This window comes from Schistocerca serialis, chromosome 5 (assembly GCF_023864345.2).
Source record: "Schistocerca serialis cubense isolate TAMUIC-IGC-003099 chromosome 5, iqSchSeri2.2, whole genome shotgun sequence".
NCBI classification, from domain to species: Eukaryota; Metazoa; Arthropoda; class Insecta; order Orthoptera; family Acrididae; genus Schistocerca; species Schistocerca serialis.
The window spans coordinates 826,592,977-826,617,314 of record NC_064642.1 but is presented as its reverse complement, the minus strand read 5'-3'; the positions used below and the strand labels follow the sequence as shown (position 1 = coordinate 826,617,314).

Sequence of the window (24,338 nt, the reverse complement as noted above, 5' to 3'; positions counted from 1 at the left end):
GGCTTTTGTGAGGTCGCAGAAAATTCCTGCCACCTTATTTCTTTTGATAATGATGTTCTTATTTTCTTAATGAAACTGTTTACTGCGTCAATGGTGTTTGTACCCTGCTGAAAACCAAATTGATTGTTTAGATTAACAGAATATTTTGCAATGAAGTTTCGGATTTGTGCAACAGCATGTTTTTCAAATATTTTAGATAGGACTGGGAGAATAGAGGTATGACAATAATTTCCCATGATCTCTCTTGATCCCTTCTTGAAGAGTGGTTTGACCTCAGCACATTTCAGTACCTCTGGGAAACAGCCCTCTTCGAAACATTGATTTATTATCTCAGCTTGTGGGTTTGCAATTCTGTTGTGTACCACTTTAATAACTTTGGTGGGTATTCCATCCCAACCTGCAGATTTTTTGTTTCTTAATGTTAGAATTGCATTTTCTACATCCTCCACAGAAACTTTTGAGAATTTTGTAAAGTTTTCAGAGTTTTCGCCTAGGCCAAAGGGATTTACTTTGTTGTGATAATCTGTTGCATCAACATCAGACTTTGATACATTTATAAAGAATTCATTAAAGTACCCTGGTATTTGAGCTGGATTTACAATAGTATTTCCTTCAATGTCAACTTTTGAAATTTCTTGGTTACAGGCTTTAACACCTAACTCTGATTTAATGACAGACCACATAGCCTTTGTCTTATTTTTATGATTTAAAATTAGCCTGTTATTTACCGGTTGTTTTGTTACCTTGACAACTCTTTTAAATATGGTTTTATAAAGTCTAACATATTTAATGAAATCAATATCTTTATTATATTTTAGTTCTCTGTGCAGCTGCATTTTCCTTACACTGGAAATTTTTATGCCCTGGGTAATCCACTTTACTGTATTTGTTGTTTTACTGCTGCAGAGTCTAGGTGGAGATGTTTCATGAAAGTCTCCAAGAAAACTGTTTAGGAATTTCTCAAAGCTTTTGTCACTTGAGTTACAATAATCAAAAGGCCATGTTTTATCTCTTAGCTTCTCACTAAATGTTGGCAAGTTTTCTTTGCTAAAGTTCCTGCTCATATGGGTTCTCATACGTGAAATGTTCCTGTGTGTCTGTGGCAGCTCAATGAACAATGCACAATGATCTGAAATACCTAGATCTAGACAAAATTTATACACATCTTCATATACATAATTAGTTAGAACATTGTCAATGCATGTTGCTGATTTCCCGTTGTCTCTGGTAGATTCAAACAAATTCAATTTGAAACCATATTTCTTTACTGAATAAGTGAAACTTGACACATGGCTACTATCACATGTGATATCAATATTAAAATCAGCAGCTATTACAACTTTTTTCTTTTTTCCTCTGCAAAGGTCTTCTAGCATAATCTGAAGCTTAGATAAGAATAGTTGTCTTGTTGACATCCCAGAAATTCTGTATATTGAGATTATAATAACATTTGCTAGTGAGTCCACTAGTTCTACACAACAGCTCTCGGACACACATTCTTCATTTAAATAATTAAAACTGTTTCTGGACTCATAATTTATATAACTATGTAGAAGTATACATGAGCCTCCACGTGACTTGTTTCTTCTGCAAAAGCTACTTGCTAATCTGAAGTTCGCTATTTTGTTTAGAATTTTAATTGTGTCTTCAGTAAACCAGTGCTCATTTAAACAAACAACTTTAATATTTGCACATTCTGACCGAATGATTTCCAATTCATCTTTTTTGGAGCTTTTATTGTTAGAAGAACCAATGTTTAAGCCATTTATATTCCAGTGGATAACATACCTACTTCGACTATCACTTACAGGCTTTAGCACATTTCCTTCCAGATAATGGTTTGGTTCTGTCTTCGTTAATGCTACACAAGTTTTTTCACCCCCATCACTACTTATGAGTTTCCCTTATTTTTTATGATCTGGCAAGTATCTACGAACATCTTACTGAATATTTTTGAGCCCATCCTATTCAGATGTAGACAATCTTTCGCAAGACACTTTGCACTTAGAAATTTGTTGGGATCAATGAAAACGACTCCTAGTTTATTGCACTGTTCTTTAAAATTGCTGTTTATTCTCTGCACACAGCTGTCACTCACAGATCTTCTGTACGCAATGCCACTTATTATTATTCTGGAATTCGGGTAGAGTCTTCTGGCCAGTCGGATGAGGTTTCTTGTGTGGTTTACAATTTCTTCCTCACTGTTGTTTCGAAGTGAATTTGTTCCCACATGGATAAAAACACCTTGAGTTTAAGACGTTGTTTAGGTGTGTATGCAATTGATGCGTCCTGATTCCAGGTCAAACGTGTATTTCGGGGTTTGGTACAACTATGTTCTTCAACAATGAGTCACCTACAATAAAGAATTCATTTTCTGTCTTATTATAATGCTTCTTTCTGTCTTATTATAATGCTCCTTTCTGTCTTATTATAATGCTCCTTTCTGTCTTATTATAATGCTCCTTTCTGTCTTATTATAATGCTCCTTTCTGTCTTATTATAATGCTCCTTTCTGTCTTATTATAATGCTCCTTTCTGTCTTATTATAATGCTCCTTTCTGTCTTATTATAATGCTCCTTTCTGTCTTATTATAATGCTCCTTTCTGTCTTATTATAATGCTTCTTTCTGTCTTATTATAATGCTTCTTTCTGTCTTATTATAATGCTTCTTTCTGTCTTATTATAATGCTTCTTTCTGTCTTATTATAATGCTCCTTTCTGTCTTATTATAATGCTCCTTTCTGTCTTATTATAATGCTCCTTTCTGTCTTATTATAATGCTCCTTTCTGTCTTATTATAATGCTCCTTTCTGTCTTATTATAATGCTCCTTTCTGTCTTATTATAATGCTCCTTTCTGTCTTTTTTGTACATTAAACTGGTCCACTTACATTTGTTTGGTTCTTAAGTTTCTTTTTCTTTTGCAATGGTGGCTGAATTTTTTCATTGTTTGTCAGTTGTATCACTCCGCGTATTTGCCGAAGTAGGTCCATCTAATACTGAAGTTTTTCACATGCACAATACTTTTCACGTTTCAATGCAATATTTCCTTTCTTTAGTGACGTCAGTTCTGCTTTCAGAGCATCAATGTCACTTTGAAGTAGATGAATAATTTTGTCCTTAAAACTTTGTGCGGATGTTAGTGGCGCATTTTCATCACTAGTGTAGTCGAGGCATGTCCACTGAATATCATCATTTATAAATTTCAGACACACGTTTGCGCACTTCTCGTGTAACCAAAAGTTGCACTTAATGCATCGAATTCCTTTGACTACACGTTTTTTACACTTTCTGCACGAAGAACCATTTAATTTAAACTTATTTTGGAGCATCCTATCACCACACAATCCTACCGGCGCCATATTTGAAGGAGCATGAGTACTTGGGTAAATGTAAAACTAACTAAAGCAATGTAATTAGGACTGTTATAAACCATAAAGTGTAAAATATTTTAACGCATTAACTCATTTGTAATCAGACATTTGAAACTGACTTGTACATGGGAGTCTGATTCTTTAAAGAATATAACTTGAACAGTAAGGATCTAAGAACTGACTGTGGGACACCATACTGTCATTGATGATCATTATTTTAATAAATAATACTAGCCTATCTATGTTCAGGGTGTATACAACCCGGGGCAACCGGGAGACCCAGGAAAAACCTGAGAATTTTTTCATCCAAGAGAACACTGGGAAGAACCTGGGAATTTTTTAGGATTCTGGGAATTTGTCATGTTTTCTCTTTTGTTTTCCTTCAGTTAAGTTTTTATGATTTTGACTGGTAAGAACCGATACTCTGCCAAAGGATATTACTATATCCCGGTACTACAGAATACTACTTCAACAATAAAACATAAACAAAAGGAAAAACGAAAATAACTTAAATTGCAAAGGAAAGGCGCCATATACGACGACACACACAGTGCTCATGCAAGCGTCTTCTAACAGCAAAATGTATCAAAGGCTCTAGGAAGTATATGCAGTGCTTAATAACAACAAATTGCCCCTGATGAGTGTGCAGTCACAACTGTTTACATTAAATTCATTTTAGCAGTTACGAGTGGGCTCGTGCATATGCGCAGTTGAGTCGCGTTCCAGTAGTAGATTCTCCTGCTTTTGGTTACAGGAATATGGTTGTTTGCTGTGCAATCAGTTGCAGCAAGTAGCTAGATGCTACCGGGAAAAGGTGGCACCAAATTCGTATTCTTGAGGAAAAAAAAAATGTCACAAAGCGCCTAGCATCCAGCGCATGTTGGTCTATCGATTATTCATATAATTTTGAAATGCATCCTTGTTGGTTTTTGAACATTTTTGAGCATAGCGTATGTGATGTCTGTGTCAGGAGAATCCTCGTCGCATCTAGAAATAAACTTTCTGCAGACAAAAGGGAATGAGACTACACGAGCTGAGTGGAGTAAAGGCGAACAGATGAATGCCAATCTCTGGCTGCTTATGTGGTTGACTGGGTTTGCGAACGATCAGCGTTGTTTTAATTATTAGTGAAATCCAGAGATTCAGACTGACTTGTACATAAAATGACTAACAGGAATAACAGGTGGGAAAGATTACATATTATCTTTTCAGTGTATCCAAGAAAGTGAAATTTTGACAGATAATTTTTGGCCAGATGGCTACACTAGTAAGGACTAGTTGTACAGTCCCAGGCTACCAGCCGCTTAAGTTCTATTCTGGAAGTAATGCGGAAAATGTGTTGTAGGAGCATGTAACAATGCCTAACCGGAGAATAATTGCGGGATAACTAAACCTGCGATTCTGGCAGGGTTAGTGAAGTTAATCAGCAAACAAATTTTGACAATGGCATGAATAGCTACAGAATTATTGATGACAAGAGTGTTTGTTAGAACGAGGAATGAGAAGAAACGGTGACATCACACAAATTATGAAAGAATAAGACGATTCCAAATTTATATAAAAATTTCGTAGTACTATTTTTTGATCTCGTGCTTCAGAAACTGATGCATATGAATGAAATGTGAAACTATTTCTTAACATAAATCTTTTTGCTTGTAGTAGGCCTAATAGGCATTTGATATTGGTACCTCATAAAATGTATTCTGTCATGTTATAAAAATGACCATTTGTGCCAAAACAGTCTCGTTTATTTGGTGTGTGTTACAAAATTGCTGCAATATTAGAAAGGCCTAATTTGTTATTTCTAGCAGAAAGTGACAAAATAGACATAATCAGATTCAGAAACCACACCAGTGTTGGGTCTTATTTGTATTAACAGCTTTTTCAGTATTACATAACAATATTTTGATTTTTCATGTAGCAAAACTTTTGACGAACTATGATGAGGTAATAGATCATTTCGCAAAATGGAAAGCACGACCTGTAAAGCTGTAGCAATATTAGAGAGAAAAAAATGCTAGGAGCTAATGTGTACTTACTTTCTTGCTTGTTTCTTGTCTTTACTGGTTTTATGTACCCTATATTTAATTTTATGTCACACAAAACTGCAAGATTTTTTTTAAGAGAGGCAGGCTGCCAAACCAGCAGACTGGGAGCAGGAGAGGCACCACAGGACATTTCAGTGTCCACTGTCCTGAATATAGTTTGAGGGTATTCATTACAAAATTTACACGTTCCAATTCCACAGAGCGAAACAGTGACGTGCTATAGAAGAATGCTGTACCAAGAGGCTTGCCAATGCACTTTAGCACAGTTAAGACAAAATAACATGTCTTACAATTCCTCGAACACACGTTTTATGTTTCAGACTTTTTAGAAATATGTGAGCTACAAGATGAACATACTTTTGGAAATTCATTATTATTATTTCTATTTTTCTCAGACCTTAGGTCTGGTTAAAAATGGAAAGTGACACGGACCTTCATCAAGCGTGACTTCCTTTTAACTGTATGGTATATGTTACATTGTATTTAGAAACTTTCGGGTTATTGAACATGTATCAATAATTACGGATTTCTGTAGTTGTATATATACGTTTGGATGTAGCTGAATTGCATTGATGTACTGGTGGATATTGTGTGGTATGACTCCTGTAGTTGATAGTATAATCGGTATAACGTCAACTTTATCCTGATGCCACATGTCCTTGACTTTGTCAGCCAGTTGGATGTATTTTTCAATTTTTTCTCCTGTTTTCTTCTGTATATTTGTTGTATTGGGTATGGATATTTCGATTAGTTGTGTTAATTTCTTCTTTTTATTGGTGAGTATGATGTCAGGTTTGTTATGTGGTGGTGTTTTATCTGTTATAATGGTTCTGTTCCAGTATAATTTGTATTCATCATTCTCCAGTACATTTTGTGGTGCATACTTGTATGTGGGAACGTGTTGTTTTATTAGTTTATGTTTTATGGCAAGTTGTTGATATATTATTTTTGCTACATCGTCATGTCTTCTGGGGTATTCTGTATTTGCTAGTATTGTACATCCACTTGTGATGCGATCTACTGTTCTATTTGTTGTTTGCAAAGTCTGCATTTATCTGTTGTGGTATTGGGATCTTTAATAATATGCTTGCTGTAATATCTGGTGTTTATTGTTTGATCCTGTATTGCAATCATGAATCCTTCCGTCTCACTGTATATATTGCCTTTTCGTAGCCATGTGTTGGATGCGTCTTGATCGATGTGTGGCTGTGTTAGGGGTGCTTGCCATGTAGTGTTTTCTTTTTCCAATTTACTTTCTTCGTATCTGTTGATGTTATGTGATCTAAAGGGTTGTAGAAGTGGTTATGAAATTGCAGTGGTGTAGCCAATGTATTTATATGAGTGATTGCTTTGTGTATTTTGCTAGTTTCTGCTCGTTCTATAAAGAATTTTCTTAAATTGTCTACCTGTCCATAATGTAGGTTTTTTTTATGTCGATGAATCCCCTTCCTCCTTCCTTTCTGCTTAATGTGAATCTTTCTGTTGCTGAATGTATGTGATGTATTCTATATTTGTGGCATTGTGAGCGTGTAAGTTTATTGAGTGCTTCTAGTTCTGTGTTACTCCATTTCACTACTCCAAATGAGTAGGTCAGTATTGGTATAGCATAAGTATTTAAAGCTTTTGTCTTCTTTCTTGCTGTCAAGTCTGTTTTCAGTATTTTTGTTAGTCTTTGTCTATATTTTTCTTTTAGTTCTTCTTTAATATTTGTATTACCTATTCCTATTTTTTGTCTGTATCCTAGATATTTATAGGCATCTGTTTTTCCATCGCTTCTATGGAGTCAATGTGGTTATTCAATATGTAATCTTCTTGTTTAGTGTGTTTTCCCTTGACTATGCCATTTTTCTTATATTTGTCTGTTCAAAAAGCCATATTTATATCATTGCTGAATACTTCTGTTATCTTTAGTAATTGGTTGAGTTGTTGATTCGTTGCTGCCAGTAGTTTTAGATCATCCATGTATAGCAAATGTGTGATTTTGTGTGGGTCTGTTCCAGTAATAGTATATCCATAATTTGTATTATTTAGCATGTTGGATAGTGGATTCAGAGCAAGACAGAACCAGAAAGGACTTAATGAGTCTCCTTGGTATATTCCACCCTTAATCTGTATTGGCTGTGATGTTACATTATCCCCCCCATGAACCATGGACCTTGCCGTTGGTGGGGAGGCTTGCGTGCCTCAGCGATACAGATAGCCGTACCGTAGGTGCAACCACAACGGAGGGGTATCTGTTGAGAGGCCAGACAAACGTGTGGTTCCTGAAGAGGGGCAGCAGCCTTTTCAGTAGTTGCAAGGGCAACAGTCTGGATGATTGACTGATCTGGCCTTGTAACAATAACCAAAACGGCCTTGCTGCGCTGGTACTGCGAACGGCTGAAAGCAAGGGGAAACTACAGCCGTAATTTTTCCCGAGGGCGTGCAGCTTTACTGTATGATTACATGATGATGGCGTCCTCTTGGGTAAAATATTCCGGAGGTAAAATAGTCCCCCATTCGGATCTCTGGGCGGGGACTACTCAAGAGGATGTCGTTATCAGGAGAAAGAAAACTGGCATTCTACGGATCGGAGCGTGGAATGTCAGATCCCTTAATCGGGCAGGTAGGTTAGAAAATTTAAAAAGGGAAATGGATAGGTTGAAGTTAGATATAGTCGGAATTAGTGAAGTTCGGTGGCAGGAGGAACAAGACTTCTGGTCAGGTGACTACATGGTTATAAACACAAAATCAAATAGGGGTAATGCAGAAGTAGGTTTAATAATGAATAGGAAAATAGGAATGCGGGTAAGCTACTACAAACAGCATAGTGAATGCATTATTGTGGCCAAGATAGATACGAAGCCCACACCTACTACAGTAGTAAAAGTTTATATGCCAACTAGCTCTGCAGATGACGAAGAAATTGAAGAAATGTATGATGAAATAAAAGAAATTATTCAGATTGTGAAGGGAGACAAAAATTTAATAGTCATGGGTGACTGGAATTCGAGTGTAGGAAAAGGGAGAGAAGGAAACATAGTAGGTGAATATGGATTGGGGGACAGAAATGAAAGAGGAAGCCGCCTGGTAGAATTTTGCACAGAGCACAACATAATCATAACTAACACTTGGTTTAAGAATCATGAAAGAAGGTTGTATACATGGAAGAACCCTGGAGATACTAAAAGGTATCAGATAGATTATATAATGGTAAGAAAGAGATTTAGGAACCAGGTTTTAAATTGTAAGACATTTCCAGGGGCAGATGTGGACTCTGACCACAATCTATTGGTTATGACCTGTAGATTAAAACTGAAGAACCTGCAAAAAGGTGGGAATTTAAGGAGATGGGACCTTGATAAACTAAAAGAACCAGAGGTTGTACAGAGATGCAGGGAGAGCATAAGGGAGCAATTGACAGGAATGGGGGAAATAAATACAGTAGAAGAAGAATGGGTAGCTTTGAGGAATGAAATAGTGAAGGCAGCAGAGGATCAGGTAGGTAAAAAGACGAGGGCTAGTAGAAATCCTTGGGTAACAGAAGAAATATTGAATTTAATTGATGAAAGGAGAAAATATAAAAATGCAGTAAATGAAGCAGGCAAAAAGGAATACAAATGTCTCATAAATGAGATCAACAGGAAGTGCGATACTGCTAAGCAGGGATGGCTAGAGGACAAATGTAAGGATGTAGAGGCTTATCTCACTAGGGGGTAAGATAGATACTGCCGACAGGAAAATTAACGAGACCTTTGGAGAAAAGACAACCACTTGCATGAATATCAAGAGCACAGATGGAAACCCAGTTCTAAGCAAAGAAGGGAATGCAGAAAGGTGGAAGGAGTATATAGAAGGTCTATACAGGGGCGATGTTCTTGAGGACAATATTATGGAAATGGAAGAGGATGTAGATGAAGATGAAATGGGAGATATGATACTGTGTGAACAGTTTGACAGAGCACTGAAAGACGTAAGTTGAAACAAGGCCCCGGGAGTAGACAACATTCCATTAGAACTACTGACAGCCTTGGGAGAGCCAGTCTTCACAAAATTCTACCATCTGGTGAGCAAAATGTATGAGACAGGCAAAATTCCCTCACACTTCAAGAAGAATATAATAATTCCAATCCCAAAGAAAGCAGGTGTTGACAGATGTGAAAATTACCGAACTATCAGCTTAATAAGTCACAGCTGCAAAATACTAACACGAATTCTTTACAGACGAATGGAAAAACTAGTAGAAGCCAACCTCGGGGAAGATCAGTTTCGATTCCGTAGAAACACTGGAACACGTGAGGCAATACTGACCTTACGACTTATCTTAGAAGAAAGATTAAGGAAAGGCAAACCTACGTTTCTAGCATTTGTAGACTTAGAGAAAGCTTTTGACAATGTTGACTGGAATACTCTCTTTCAAATTCTAAAGGTTGCAGGGATAAAATACAGGATGCATAAGGCTATTTACAATTTGTACAGAAACCAGATGACAGTTATAAGAGTCGTGGGACATGAAAGGGGAGCAGTGGTTGGGAAGGGAGTAAGACAGGGTTGTAGCCTCTCCCCGATGTTGTTCAATCTGTATATTGAGCAAGCAGTAAAGGAAACAAAAGAAAAATTCGGAGTAGGTATTAAAATTCATGGAGAAGAAATAAAAACTTTGAGGTTCGCCGATGACATCGTAATTCTGTCAGACACAGCAAAGGACTTGGAAGAGCAGTTGAATGGAATGGACAGTGTCTTGAAAGGAGGATATAAGATGAACATCAACAAAAGCAAAACAAGGATAATGGAATGTAGTCTAATTAAGTCGGGTGATGCTGAGGGAATTAGATTAGGAAATGAGGCACTTAAAGTAGTAAAGGAGTTCTGCTATTTGGGGAGCAAACTAACTGATGATGGTCGAAGTAGAGAGGATATAAAATGTAGGCTGGCAATGGCAAGGAAAGTGTTTCTGAAGAAGAGAAATTTGTTAACATCCAGTATTGATTTAAGTGTCAGGAAGTCATTTCTGAAAGTATTCGTATGGAGTGTAGCCATGTATGGAAGTGAAACATGGACGATAATTAGTTTGGACAAGAAGAGAATAGAAGCTTTCGAAATGTGGTGCTACAGAAGAATGCTGAAGATTAGATGGGTAGATCACATAACTAATGAGGAAGTATTGAATAGGATTGGGGAGAAGAGAAGTTTGTGGCACAACTTGACCAGAAGGAGGGATCAGTTGGTAGGACATGTTCTGAGGCATCAAGGGATCACCAATTTAGTATTGGAGGGCAGCGTGGAGGGTAAAAATCGTAGAGGGAGACCAAGATATGAATACACTAAGCAGATTCAGAAGGATGTAGGTTGCAGTAGGTACTGGGAGATGAAAAAGCTTGCACAGGATAGAGTAGCATGGAGAGCTGCATCAAACCAGTCTCAGGACTGAAGAACACAACAGTGATATTATCTGAATTTGTTTGGATATTAAGTGTGGTTTTCCAGTTTTTCGTTACTATGTTTAGGAACTGTATCAATTTAGGATCCACTTTGTATATTTCCAATATTTGTAGTAACCATGAGTTGGGGTACACTATCAAAAGCTTTTTGGTAATCAATGTATGCGTAGTGTAGCGACCTTTGTTTAGTTTTAGCTTGATATGTCACCTCTGCATCTATTATCAGTTGCTCTTTACATCCTCGTGCTCCTTTGCAACAGTCTTTTTGTTCTTCATTTATAATTTTGTTCTGTGTTGTATGTGTCATTAATTTCTGTGTAATGACTGAAGTTAATATTTTGTACATTGTTGGTAGGCATGTTATGGGGCAATATTTAGCTGGGTTTGTTGTGTCTGCTTGATCTTTAGGTTTCAGATAAGTTATTCCATGTGTAAGTGTATCAGGGAATGTGTATGGGTCTGCAATGTAACTGTTAAATAATTTAGTTAGATGTGAATGTGTTGAGGTGAACTTCTTTAGCCAAAAATTTGCTATTTTATCATTTCCAGGGGCTTTCCAATTGTGCGTAGAATCAATTGCTCGGGTGACTTCAGGCGTTTGTGGTATCATCTTGTATGAGTCTGTTTCTGCTTGTATCCACCGTGCATGCCTGTTATGTTGTACTGGGTTTGACCATATGTTGCTCCAGCAGTGTTCCATGTCTGCTATGTTTGGTGGATTGTCTATTTTAATGTGTGTGTTAGCTATTGTTTGGTAAAATCTCTTTTGGTTTGTGTTGAATGTTTGGTTTTGTTTCCTTCTATTTTCACTTTTTTGTACCTTCTAAGTCGTTTGGCCAATGCTTGTAATTTCTGCTTCTTTTCATCTAATTGCTCTATTGCTTCTTGTTGTGACATTTTACCTAACCTTTTTCGTTTTTTGTCTGATATTTCATTTCTTATAAATTGTGTTAGCTGTCCGATGTATTTTCTCAGTTTTTCTATTCTGATCTGTAGCCTGTGTTGCCATGCTGGTTATGTGGGTTTCTTCTGTGTGTTGGTTGGTTCTGATCTCTGCCTAGTATGTATATTTAGTGTAGTGAGTGCTCCTACATAAACCAGTAGTTGTAGCTCTTCCATAGTTGTATTTTCATTTATTTTGTTGTGTATGATTGTGTTGATAGTTGTTATTGTTCTTTCAACTTGTGGGTTATTTGGTGGTCTATGCAAGATTGGTCTAATGTCTGTATTTGTGTCTTTGTATTCTATATATGTCAGCTGAAATTTCTCTTCTATATCTAATATGTGTGTCACTTCGTGTTCTATTTGTGCTTGTTCTGGTGGCTGTCTTAAGATTTCGTTTTCCACTGATTGTGTAATTGACGCGTTTTGTTCTTTGTTTGTTTTTCTCTGGGATGTTTGAGTCCATTACTGTATTTTCTTCTTCTTCTTCTGATTGCACATAATTTTGTTCCAGTATTTGTTGTACTTGTTGTTTGATGTTTTCTAATTCTGACTGGGGTATCCTGTTATTTTTTTATTATTACGCGGATCTGATCAGCTAGTCGTTGTTCTGTTAAAAATTTTAATTCCGGGTATCTGGTAATAAATGTTGTGTGTACTTGTGATCTGTATCCAGTTGTGTTGGTTCCTAGGTTTGTTGCTTGGTAATAACAGAACATGAGGTGTCGATTAACTTCATCTGACCATCTCATCCTCTGTCTTTGTTTTCCTTCTAGGGTGGTTGCAGGAAGCATATCCTGCAAAACACCTCTGTTTGGATTTAAATCATTTTCCAGTTGGCTAGCAGTGTCGTTACCATTGTGGGCGGGCATAGGGTTCAAGCGTTGTCTCAGACCATGACGGCGCTTGTCTGAGGCTTCTTTAGTTCTGTCCTGAACCATGTAATCACACTAAAAGGGGGGTTAGCCCTATTAGTGGTTTGTTCTTTTCGTCGCCTTTTATGACTGGCAGAACATACCGGAGGCCTATTCTTTTATTATTATTATTATTATTATTATTATTATTATTATTATTATTTAGTATCGACCCAGTTCACAAATATCGTAGATTGGGGGCGGGTGTGCAGAGCAGTCTGAGTTACATGACGCGTGTTTACATATAGTGATTTTGCTGTTTCCCCTTCGTTTCCTCTCATGTCAAATGAAAACAAAATGGATATCAGTGGCTGGGAGCTATTGAGTGAATTAAAATATATTCACACAATTACAGAAGGCTAAAATATGTTTCTAGTTTCAGATTTCATTTTATTTCCACCTTTCTGACAGTCAAGCATTAATCGCCTTGCAGAGCAATGAAGTTATTTTTGTCTGTTTTCTAAAGAAATTTGACTTTTATTAACCTTTTGCACAGAGGCAGTGAATATATTTGAAACTAAGTGATTAATTCAACAGTACTGGCCAGTTTCAACTGTTTGCTGCATTTCAAGTGCATGTTTTCATCCTCTAGCACGTATGGCATTATGCCATAATAAAGAACCAAACAAGATATAATACAGTACTGGTGCTCCAAGAAAATTTACATCCCAAAAACCACACTGAAAAGCTTATTTCAGGTCAGGGTCTACTTCACTGGGAATCTGGACATACGAATGTGCACTTTAAGTATGCACTTTAAATGTGCACATTGTAGTATGGTTCACAAAATTCCGATGCTCTTGGAGTATTCTCTGATGTCTTGTTTCTTTTATGACATAATGTATGATCTTTTAATGTTTTACACATACGTACGTACATATGGGCTTCCTACATCATGGTAGCTGTGCAAGCGCAGTGTTGCCTGTTATCTGCTCTCTCTGACAACTGCTGAAACAAACCTATTTCTAACAGGTCGCAGGAAAATATTGCGAATGGCACTTTGAAAAGCATTACTTTGAAAAGCATTACTTTGAAAGTAAATATCCTTGTACGTAAGTTGAACTATGTGCAAGAATGTACCAGGAATTTCTTAAATTGCAGAGCATTTGACTCTCATTTAAAAATCCACTCATTGATGACGAGCAACTTAGAAGAATTTTGAACCCTTAAAAGCAGCCGTTCATGTCATCATTAAAAATTGTACTGGCACTGTTGTTGTTGTTGTTGTTGTTGTTGTTGTTGTTGTTGTTGTCTTCAGTCCTGAGACTGGTTTGATGCAGCTCTCCATGCTACTCTATCCTGTGCAAACTTCATCTCCCAGTACCTACTGCGGCCTACATCCTTCTGAATTTCCCCCCTGCAGGTCCGGGGTAAGAATAGGCCCGAGGTATTCCTGCCTGTCATAAGAGGCGACTAAAAGGAGTTTCAACTGTTTCGGCCTTCCATGTGATGGTCCCCCTTGGGGTTTGACCTCCATTTTTCAAAATTCTACAGAAGTACGAGCCTTTTGGGGAAGGACGCCTTACGTGGTGTATCACTGGTCCTCAGTGCACTAAGACCTTGACACTCAGCATTGTAATGGCGTTGTAACCACACCCACTATTCCTCAAATTGGGCCTAAACACCTGATGGGTTGCACAAGTTATGCCCATAGTGCGTCCCCATCTGCACCTACGCTCATGATGGACTTTCCATGGCACGGTAGCTAGCCCGTTGTGGTGGGGTCATCATGACCCTCTAGGCCTTAGCCCCCTGACAACACAGGGATCGTACTGCCGATGCCTGAGCTGCACCCTCCCCACGTCGACCAAGGAGTAGATGCCCGTCTCCTTGGGGCATCGGGACTCCCAGCAACGGTCATCCTGCCAGTTGACCCTTGCTGAGGCTGGGTGGCGCCCGTGGGGAGAGCCCCTGGTCGGAGTGGGTAATATCGGGGCTGACATTTCACAGATGAAACGTCAACACGTATCAGGTCACTCAGCGGCCGAGTCTTTTAAAAGGAAAGGTACTGGTTCTAGTTCTGGTTCTCCTGCCCTTTCCCCCTTGGCCACTCCCTGGGAGGAAGGCCAGGCCCGCCGGCATGGGGTGAAGTACTTTCCCCGCTATTTAGTCTGTTCTCGGACCGATGGGGGGACGTTCGCCACCTCCAAGTCCATGTTCTTTGTCCAGCACATCGAGGATATCTTCAGGGAAATCGAGGCTCTCAGTAAAATGCGTTCGGGGTCCGTTCTTATCAAGACCACCTCCGCCACACAGTTGGTGGCGCTCCAGGTGTGCGACCTACTAGGGGACATCCCAGTGTCCATTGTCCTGCGTCTGGCACTGAATAGGACGCAGGGGGTTACTTTTCATCGGGACCTCCTGCTGCAATCTGATGAGGTGCTCAGGGCCAACCTGGAGCGCCGAGGCGTGCATTTCGTCCGGCAAGTCCAGTCCGGCCCCAAAGACCATCGCATCGACACCGGGGCCTTTATCCTCACCTTCGAGGGGGACGTTCTCCCGGAGAAGGTAAAGGTGATGTGCTACCGGTGCGACGTGAGACCTTACGTCCCGCCTCCTGTGCGCTGCTTTCAGTGTTTGCGCTTTGGGGACATGTCGTCATGGTGTGAGGCTGAGCCCCTTTGTGGCGATTGTGGATGTCCTCTTTGTGAGGAACATACATGCACCCCACCACCTCGGTGCGTCAGTTGTCCTGGCATCCACTCACCTAGATCTTTAGACTGCCCCGCGTATAAGATGGAGAAGAAGATTCAAGAATTAAAAACTTTGGATCGTCTCTCTTATTCTGAGGCCAGGAAGAAGTATGACCGCCTCCATCCCGTGACGTTGACAACTTCGTTTTCCTCAGTCGTGTCCACTCCTTCCACAGTGTCCTCACCCCTATCCTGTCCCCCCTCCACCTCCTCACCCCATCCAGGGTCTATGCCTCCGCCTCCCAAATCCCTCACTTCCAAATCCTCCTCCCTCGCGGTCCCTGCCCCCTCTGCCCCAGGGGCCACCCTTCCTCCTCCTCCCCCTCCGCCGCCTGAGAAGCGATCCTCTTCTCAGGCGTCCATCGGGGAAACGTTCCGGACCCCGGCTTCCAAGGTCCGGCATTCCAAAACGGACCCCGCGTGTGAGGACCTTCTTCGGGTCCAGCCCACCATCCCCGTGCCTCATCGGACTTCCAAGAAGGCCTCCAAGAAGTAGTCTTTATCCCCCTCTCCGCCCCGGCGCGTTTCGTCTGACGCTCCATCCGTCCTGTCAGAGAGGCTCCCTCTTGGCGGATGTCTTCAACCATCTCAATCTTGTCTGCCTCAATACTGGCGCCCCGATCTTCCTCTCGGATTCCACTCATACCTACTCCCACTTGGACCTCTCGATCTGTTCTACCACTCTTGCCCGTCGGTTCGAGTGGTATGTCATTTCTGACACCTATTCGAGCGACCACTTCCCCTGTATCGTTCGTCTCCTGCACCACACCCCATCCCCACGTCCTTCGAGCTGGAACATACTGAAAGCTGACTGGGGACTTTACTCCTCCCTGGCGACCTTTCCGGACCACGATTTTCTCAGTTGTGACAGTCAGGTCGAATACCTCACGGCTGTTATCATCAATGCTGCCGAACGTTTCAATCCTCATACTACCTCTTCTTCACGTCGCGTTTCCATCCCCTGGTGGAATGAGGCTTGTAGAGACGCTATCCGTGCTCGACGATGTGCTTTACGCACCTTTCGTCGCCATCCTACGTTGGCGAATTGTATTGGATACAAACAACTCTGAGCGCAATGCCGTAGAGTCATCAAAGACTGCAAAGAAGCTTGTTTGGCCTCTTTCACCAGCTCCTTTAACAGTTTTACTCCCTCTTCTGTCGTATGGGGTGGCCTGCGCCAGCTGTCGGGCATTAAGGCCCACTCCTCGGTACCTGGCCTGACTTCAGGTAATGAGGTCCTTGTTGATCCTGTGGCTGTCTCCAACGCCTTTGGCCGCTTTTTCGCGGAGGTTTCAAGCTCCACCCATTACCACCCTGCCTTCCTTCCCAGGAAAGAGGCAGAAGAGGCTCGGCGACCTTCCTTCCACTCGCTGAATCTGGAAAATTATAATGCCCCCTTTACTATGCGGGAACTCGAACGTGCACTTGCACTGTCCCGGTCATCTGCTCTGGGGCCAGATGCCATTCACGTTCAGATGCTGGCACACCTTCCTCCGGCAGGCAAAAGCTTCCTTCTTCGTACCTACAATCGCATCTGGACCGAAGGTAAAGTCCCCATGTGTTGGCGTGACGCCGTCGTTGTTCCTATACCCAAACCCGGGAAGGATAGACACCTTCCTTCTAGTTATCGCCACATTTCTCTTACAAGCTGTGTCTGTAAGGTGATGGAGCGCATGGTTAACGCTCGGTTAGTTTGGATTCTTGAATCTCGACGGCTACTTAGCAATGTTCAATGCGGCTTTCGTCGCCGCCGCTTCGCTGTCGACCACCTTGTGACCTTGTCGACATTCATCATGAACAACTTTTTGCGAAAGCGCCAAACGGTAGCCGTGTTCTTAGATTTGGAGAAGGCTTATGATACCTGTTGGAGAGGAGGTATCCTCCGCACTATGCACAGGTGGGGTCTACGCGGTCGCCTGCCCCTTTTTATTGATTCCTTTTTAACGGATCGAAAGTTTAGGGTACGTGTGGGTTCCGTATTGTCCGACGTCTTCCTCCAGGAGAACAGAGTGCCTCAGGGCTCCATCTTGAGCGTAGCCCTTTTTGCCATAGCGATCAATCCAATTATGGATTGCATTCCACCTAATGTCTCAGGCTCTCTCTTTGTCGATGACTTCGCGATCTACTGCAGTGCCCAGAGAACATGCCTCCTGGAGTGCTGCCTTCAGCATTGTCTAGACAGCCTATACTCATGGAGTGTGGCAAATGGCTTCCGGTTCTCTGAAGAGAAGACGGTTTGCATCAACTTTTGGCGATATAATGCATTCCTTCCGCCATCCTTACATCTCGGTCCCGTTGTTCTCCCATTCGTGGAAACAACTAAGTTTCTAGAGCTCACACTGGACAGGAAACTTTGTTGGTCTCCGCACGTCTCTTATTTGGCGGCCCGTTGTACACATTCCCTTAATGTCTTCCGAGTTCTTAGTGGTTCATCTTGGGGAGCGGATCGCACTGTCCTGCTTCGCTTGTATCGGTCCATAGTCCGATCGAAGCTGGATTATGGGAGCCTCGTCTACTCGTCTGCTCGGCCATCCCTCTTACGCCGTCTCAACTCCATCCACCATTGGGGGTTACGTCTTGCGACCGGAGCATTCTACACTAGTCCCGTCGAGAGTCTTTATGCTGAAGCTGCCGAATTACCATTGACCTACCGGCGCGACGTACTGCTTTGTCGGTATGCCTGCCGGCTGTTGTCAATGCCCGACCACCCCTCTTATCAGTCCTCCTTCGCTGATTCTCTCGACCGTCAGTATGGCTTGTATGTGTCTGCCCTGCTGCCCCCTGGAGTCCGCTTTCGTCGCCTGCTTTGATAATTGGTTTTTGCCCTCCCTACCACCTTCAGAGAGGGTGAGAGCCCGACACCACCTTGGCTCCAGGCTCCGGTTCATATTTATCTCGACCTCAGCTCGCTCCCGAAGGAGGGTACTCCAGCTGCAGTGTATTGCTCACGGTTTGTCGAACTTCGTGCTCGACTTGCCAGTCACACCTTTATTTACACTGATGGCTCCAAAACTGCCGATAGTGTCGGCTGTGCCTTTGTCGTCGGGGCCGGCAGCTTTCTGTGGGTTCCCGGCCATGTAGGAGTGCCTGGGAATGAGGCTGCTAATGCTGCAGCCAAGGCTGCAGTCCTCCTGCCTCGGCCAGCCTCCCATTATGTCCCGTCATCGGACATTAGTGGGGTTGTTTGTCATCACTTCAAGGAAACAAGCTCCAGGCAGTAAAACCGTTCCCAACTGCTTGGACAACCTCCTCCCGACCATCTCGGCGAGAAGAGGTCCTTCTGACCAGGTTGCGGATTGGGCATTGCCGGTTTAGCCACCACTACCTGCTCTCCGGTGACCCAGCCCCACAGTGCCCTTGTGGTCATGCCTTGACAGTGCGCCATGTTTTATTGTCGTGTCCCCGTTTTAGTCAACCTCGTGTTGTCCTGTCTCTGCCATCTACTTTACAGGATATTTTAGCTGATGACGAGCAGCTGCTCGTGTTCTTCATTTTATTACTTTGACTGGCTTGTCCAAAGACATCTAACTCTTTCACTTATTTTATCTGCATCTTTGTAAGAAATTTCTGGTGTCCCCCCCCCCCCCCCCCCCCCCCCTTGAGTTTTACTAGATTCTCTGTGCAATTCTCTTTCACAATTGTGACTGGGCACTAATGACCCCAGTAGTTGAGCGCCCTTAAACCACAACCAAAAACAAAATCCTTCTGAATTTAGTGTATTCATCTCTTGGTCTCCCTCTACGATTTTTACCCTCCCCGCTGCCCTCCAGTACTAAATTGGTGATCCCTTGATGCCTCAGAACATGTCCTACTACCAACCGATCCCTTCTCCTTGTCAAGTTGTGCCACAAACTCCTCTTCTTCCCAACTCCATTCAATACCTCCTCATTAGTTATGTGATCTACGAAAGCTTCTATTCTCTTCTTGTCTAAACTATTTATCGTACATGTTTCACTTCCATACATGGCTACACTCCATACAAATACTATCAGAAACGACTTCCTGACACTTAAATCTATACTCAATGTTAACAAATTTCTCCTCTTCAGAAACGCTTTCCTTTCCGTTGCCAGTCTACATTTTATATCCTCTGTACTTCGACCATCATCACTTATTTTGCTCCCCAAATAGCAAAACTCCTTCACTACTTTAAGTGTCTCATTTCCTAATCTAATTCCCTCAGCATCACCCTTCTTAATGTATACCCCCCCTTCCAAGACACTATCCATTCCGTTCAACTGCTCTTCCAAGTCGTTTGCTGTCTCTGACAGAATTACAATGTCATCGGCGAACCTCAAAGTTTTTATTTCCTCTCCATGGATTTTAATACCTACTCCGAATTTTTCTTTTGTTTCCTTCGCTGCTTGCTCAATATACAGATTGAATAACATCGGGGATAGGCTGCAGCCCTGACTGACTCCCTTCCCAACCACTGCTTCCCTTTCATGCCCCTCGACTCTTACAACTGCCATCTGGTTTCTGTACAAATTGTAAATAGCCTTTTGGTCCCTGTATTTTACCCCTCCACCTTCAGAATTTGAAAGAGAGTATTCCAGTCAACATTGTCAAATGCTTTCTCTAAGTCTACAAATGCTAGAAATGTAAGCTTCCCATCCTTAATCTTTCTTCTAAGATAAGTCATAGGGTCAGTATTGCCTCACGTGTTCCAACACTTCTACAGAATCCAAACTGATCTTCCCTGACGTCGGCTTCTACCAGTTTTTCCATTCGTCTGTAAAGAATTCGCGTTAGTATTTTGCAGCTGTGACTTATTACACTGATAGTTTGGTAATTTTCACATCTCTCAACACCTGATTTCTTTGGGATTGGAATTATTATATTCTTCTTGAAGTGTGAGGGAATTTCGCCTGTCTCATACATTTTGCTCACCAGATGGTAGAATTTTGTGAAGACTGGCTCTCCCAAGGCTGTCAGTAGTTCTAATGGAATGTTGTCTACTCCCGGGGCCTTGTTTCAATTTACGTCTTTCAGTGCTCTGTCAAACTGTTCACACAGTATCATATCTCCCATTTCATCTTCATCTACATCCTCTTCCATTTCCATAATATTGTCCTCAAGAACATCGCCCCTGTATAGACCCTCTATATACTCCTTCCACCTTTCTGCATTCCCTTCTTTGCTTAGAACTGGGTTTCCATCTGTGCTCTTGATATTCATGCAAGTGGTTGTCTTTTCTCCAAAGGTCTCTTTACTTTTCCTGTCGGCAGTATCTATCTTACCCCCTAGTGAGATAAGCCTCTACATCCTTACATTTGTCCTCTAGCCATCCCTGCTTAGCAGTATCGCACTTCCTGTCGATCTCATTTATGAGACGTTTGTATTCCTTTTTGCCTGCTTCATTTACTGCATTTTTATATTTTCTCCTTTCATCAATTAAATTCAATATTTCTTCTGTTACCCAAGGATTTCTACTAGCCCTCGTCTTTTTACCTACCTGATCCTCTGCTGCCTTCACTATTTCATTCCTCGAAGCTACCCATTCTTCTTCTACTGTATATCTTTCCCCCATTCCCATCAATTGTTCCCTTATGCTCTCCCTGAAACTGTGTACAACCTCTGGTTCTTTCAGTTTATCAAGGTCCCATCTCCTTAAATTCCCACATTTTTGCAGTTTCTTCATTTTTAATCTACAGTTCATAACCAATAGATTGTGGTCAGTCCACATCTGCCCCTGGAACTGTCTTACAATTTAAAACCTGGTTCCTAAATCTCTTTCTTACCATTATATAATCTATCTGAATCCTTTTAGTATCTCCAGGGTTCTTCCACATATAGAACCTTCTTTCATGATTCTTGAAACAAGTGTTACCTATGGTTAAGTTATGCCCTGTGCAAAATTCTACCAGGCAGCTTCCTCTTTCATTTCTTAGCCCCAATCCATATTCATCTATTAAGTTTCCTTCTCTTCCTTTTCCTGCTGTCGAATTCCAGTCACCCATGACAATTAAATTTTCGTCTCCCTTCACTACCTGAATAATTTCTTTTATCTCGTCATACGTTTCATCAATATCTTCATGATCTGCAGAACTAGTTGGCATATAAACTTGTACTACTGTAGTAGGTGTGGGCTTTGTGTCTATCTTGGCCACAATAATGCGTTCAGTATGCTGTTTGTAGTAGCTTACCCGCACTCCTATTTTTTTATTCATTACTCTTGCATTACCCCTATTTGATTCTGTATTTATAACCCTGTATTCATCTGACCAAAAGTGTTGTTCCTCCTGCCACCGAACTTCACTAATTCCCACTATATCTAACTTTAATCTATCCATTTCCCTTTTTAAATTTTCTAACCTACCTGCCCGATTAAGGGATCTGACATTCTACGCTCCGATCCATAAAACGCCATTTTTCTTTCTCCTTATAACGACGTCCTCTTGAGTAGTCCTAACATTATGTATATTAATTAAAACTATTAACTTTCCCTGTTTGCGTGTTCATGCTACTTAAGTGATGTTGCTGTTGGCTGACTACATCATGTGTCCTATGCTCTGAATATCGGCTGGCGAGATCACGTGACATGAGCTATGACTGGCTTACAAAAGCTCATCGCAATCTCGATTTCAATGATTCAGAAAGTAACACATGGTGTTTGGTGGAATCCCAATGTATACTTTCGTAATACGAAAATACGCAGTGTACATGTTGCTGCTCATCAAAGATGTTTTGGAAATACGTCTTTTTCCCATAGTTTTGTTTCCAAAAGTGCCGAGAAATTCTATGTCCGTGTATAAAACGATAATCATAACCATTCAAAGGATTGATAAGTTTTGCAGTTTGCAGAGGAAATATACTATCACTTAACATGGAAAAAGTGCGTTTTCATCTGGGAGAAAGTGTATTTTTTTTCCTTGTCCGCCTGTACACCCTGATGTTCAATTTGTGTGACCTGAAGCCTCTCTTGTATTGTTGTAACACACATTTATGGTATTACTTGGATTCCTGTTAGTGTCGAAAGGTTGGCATCACACTCAAGTTCGTTTGGATTTGGTGTTATTTGCTTGATTGATTCACATGTGTGAGCGTGTTCTAACACGCGTGCGCCTATCTGTCTGGTGGGGGTTAAATTTATAAATGGGATCCCAGTTTGTCTGTCTTTCCAGATTTGCAAGGTAATTTTGAGATTAAGAATTTTGCACAGGAACTGCCTTCTTGAATCCTGTCTGATTGAGATCTCTTGAGTAAGCCTTTCTTTTATATTTTATGTGGATAAGTTTCTCCTGTTGATCTCATCCTAAATGTGTACAGATGCAGTTCAGGCTGAAATTGAGAATGACTTAAACTTGATCTTGTTAAAGATAAATTTTTCATTCAAAAATATTCAGTTAATTAACTTACTTCCTTGGTTGATACATGTCACTGTAATTCTTTTTCAGGATTTGCTTCAAGAAATCTGGATTTACTGGTAGTAGGCAACCTACATCTGCTTCAAAAAGTGCCAGAGCTTCTTATTCCGCTGGACAAGAGTTTGTGAACCTACTAGAGGGTGATTTCATCTCAGATCGTACAGATCAAGAGTGAATGTGTCAAGTCACTATTTCAAACTTTGCTTAAAAAAGATATGTGTTAAGTTCCACATGGTACCTCTCCAAAACTACAATGTTTTGATTTTCTGATATTTTACAAACCTCTCTAAATGAGAGTATTTATGAAAATGTTGTAACCATAGGGAAAATTGAAAAAAAGAAACCAAAAGTGATGGAGATCAAAGTTTATTTTCAATAAATATTGTTTTTCCAATACTAAAAGACATAATACACACACTTCTTAGCCTTTCATTCTTTAAATCAAACTACAAAAATTTAACGTTTTGCAAATTTCAAAATTATTTTGAAAAGATGAATAGTCACAGGATGTTGACTGTCTTGAAAAATGAAGTGGAAGCCTTACTAACTGTCAGCTATGATTTTAATGCATGAAATTCTTAAACTGTCAAAATATTTGTGCATAAAGATGAAAGAATCTGAAATTTTTTGGTTATTTAGAAATTATTTTCTCCAAAACCCCCATCCTAAATGTTCATAATTTTCATGGTGTGTTAGTTGGTCATTGTACTTAAGTAAATTTCGTGCAAAATGGGTATTTTTGAGTCAAAATAATTACTTTACAACATAAGTGAGTGGGAAAACAATTCATTTTTTTCAACAGCATTTTATAACAAAAATTAAATACAGAAAATTTATACCCATTTGTCTTTTTATGATATTATTCACAAATTGCTATTGTCATCTGTCATGACTTTACTTAGTGATTTCCATGGATTGAAATTGCCTGCAATGTTAACAATCAACACTGCACTGTTGAAAAGAGTTCATTTGGTTTTTTCCATCTGCATCTCTTTGAACCTGGATAGCCGAGCTGAATTTGCACATGGTAAAGGATGATACAACAAGGCAGTACTTGGGAAAAGAGAATTGCACACTGATCCTTTGATGGTGGCAATTTGAAAGCATTAGCAGGACCATGAGGCGTAATAAAGGAGACAGTTATATCTTGCAGCTCATGACACTTATGTCATATACACAAAACGAAGTGGATCACTACAAAGTATTCTAATGTATACTGTGGTCTCTACATTTCATAAACAGTAACGGGCTGCATTTTGTGGAGACCCATTATTGCAATGTATGTGCCACTCTGGGATGTAACCCAGTATTGAATTGATTCATTCTTATCACAGGCTTCATATTGGACCACTCTTCTTTCTTTTTTAAATGGAATTCCCTTAATATACATTCATTTAGAATTAAGTGTTTAATATTTGGTACTAACATGAATATGGCGTGTACAAATCCACTAGCATCTCTAATAGCATCAACAAGTTCATGCTTCAGCTTGAATCAAGTTGCAAAATGTTCAGACACCACCTACTCCATGAAATGCACTTTTTCCATCACCTGTTGCTGAATATATGCATTTTTTGTCT

General features: G+C 40.5%; 1 protein-coding gene across 1 annotated transcript in view; it reads left to right on the top strand.

The window, feature by feature from the left end:
- Positions 1-23,179, top strand: part of LOC126482251 (vitellogenin receptor-like) — a 221,222-nt gene extending 198,043 nt beyond the window's left edge. Inside the window, exon 35 of the mRNA XM_050106231.1 lies at positions 22,789-23,179. Within this exon, the coding sequence (XP_049962188.1) occupies positions 22,789-22,933 (145 nt within the window). The 3' untranslated portion in view covers positions 22,934-23,179. The remainder of the gene's footprint in view (positions 1-22,788) is intronic.
- Positions 23,180-24,338: the final 1,159 nt, after the last annotated feature.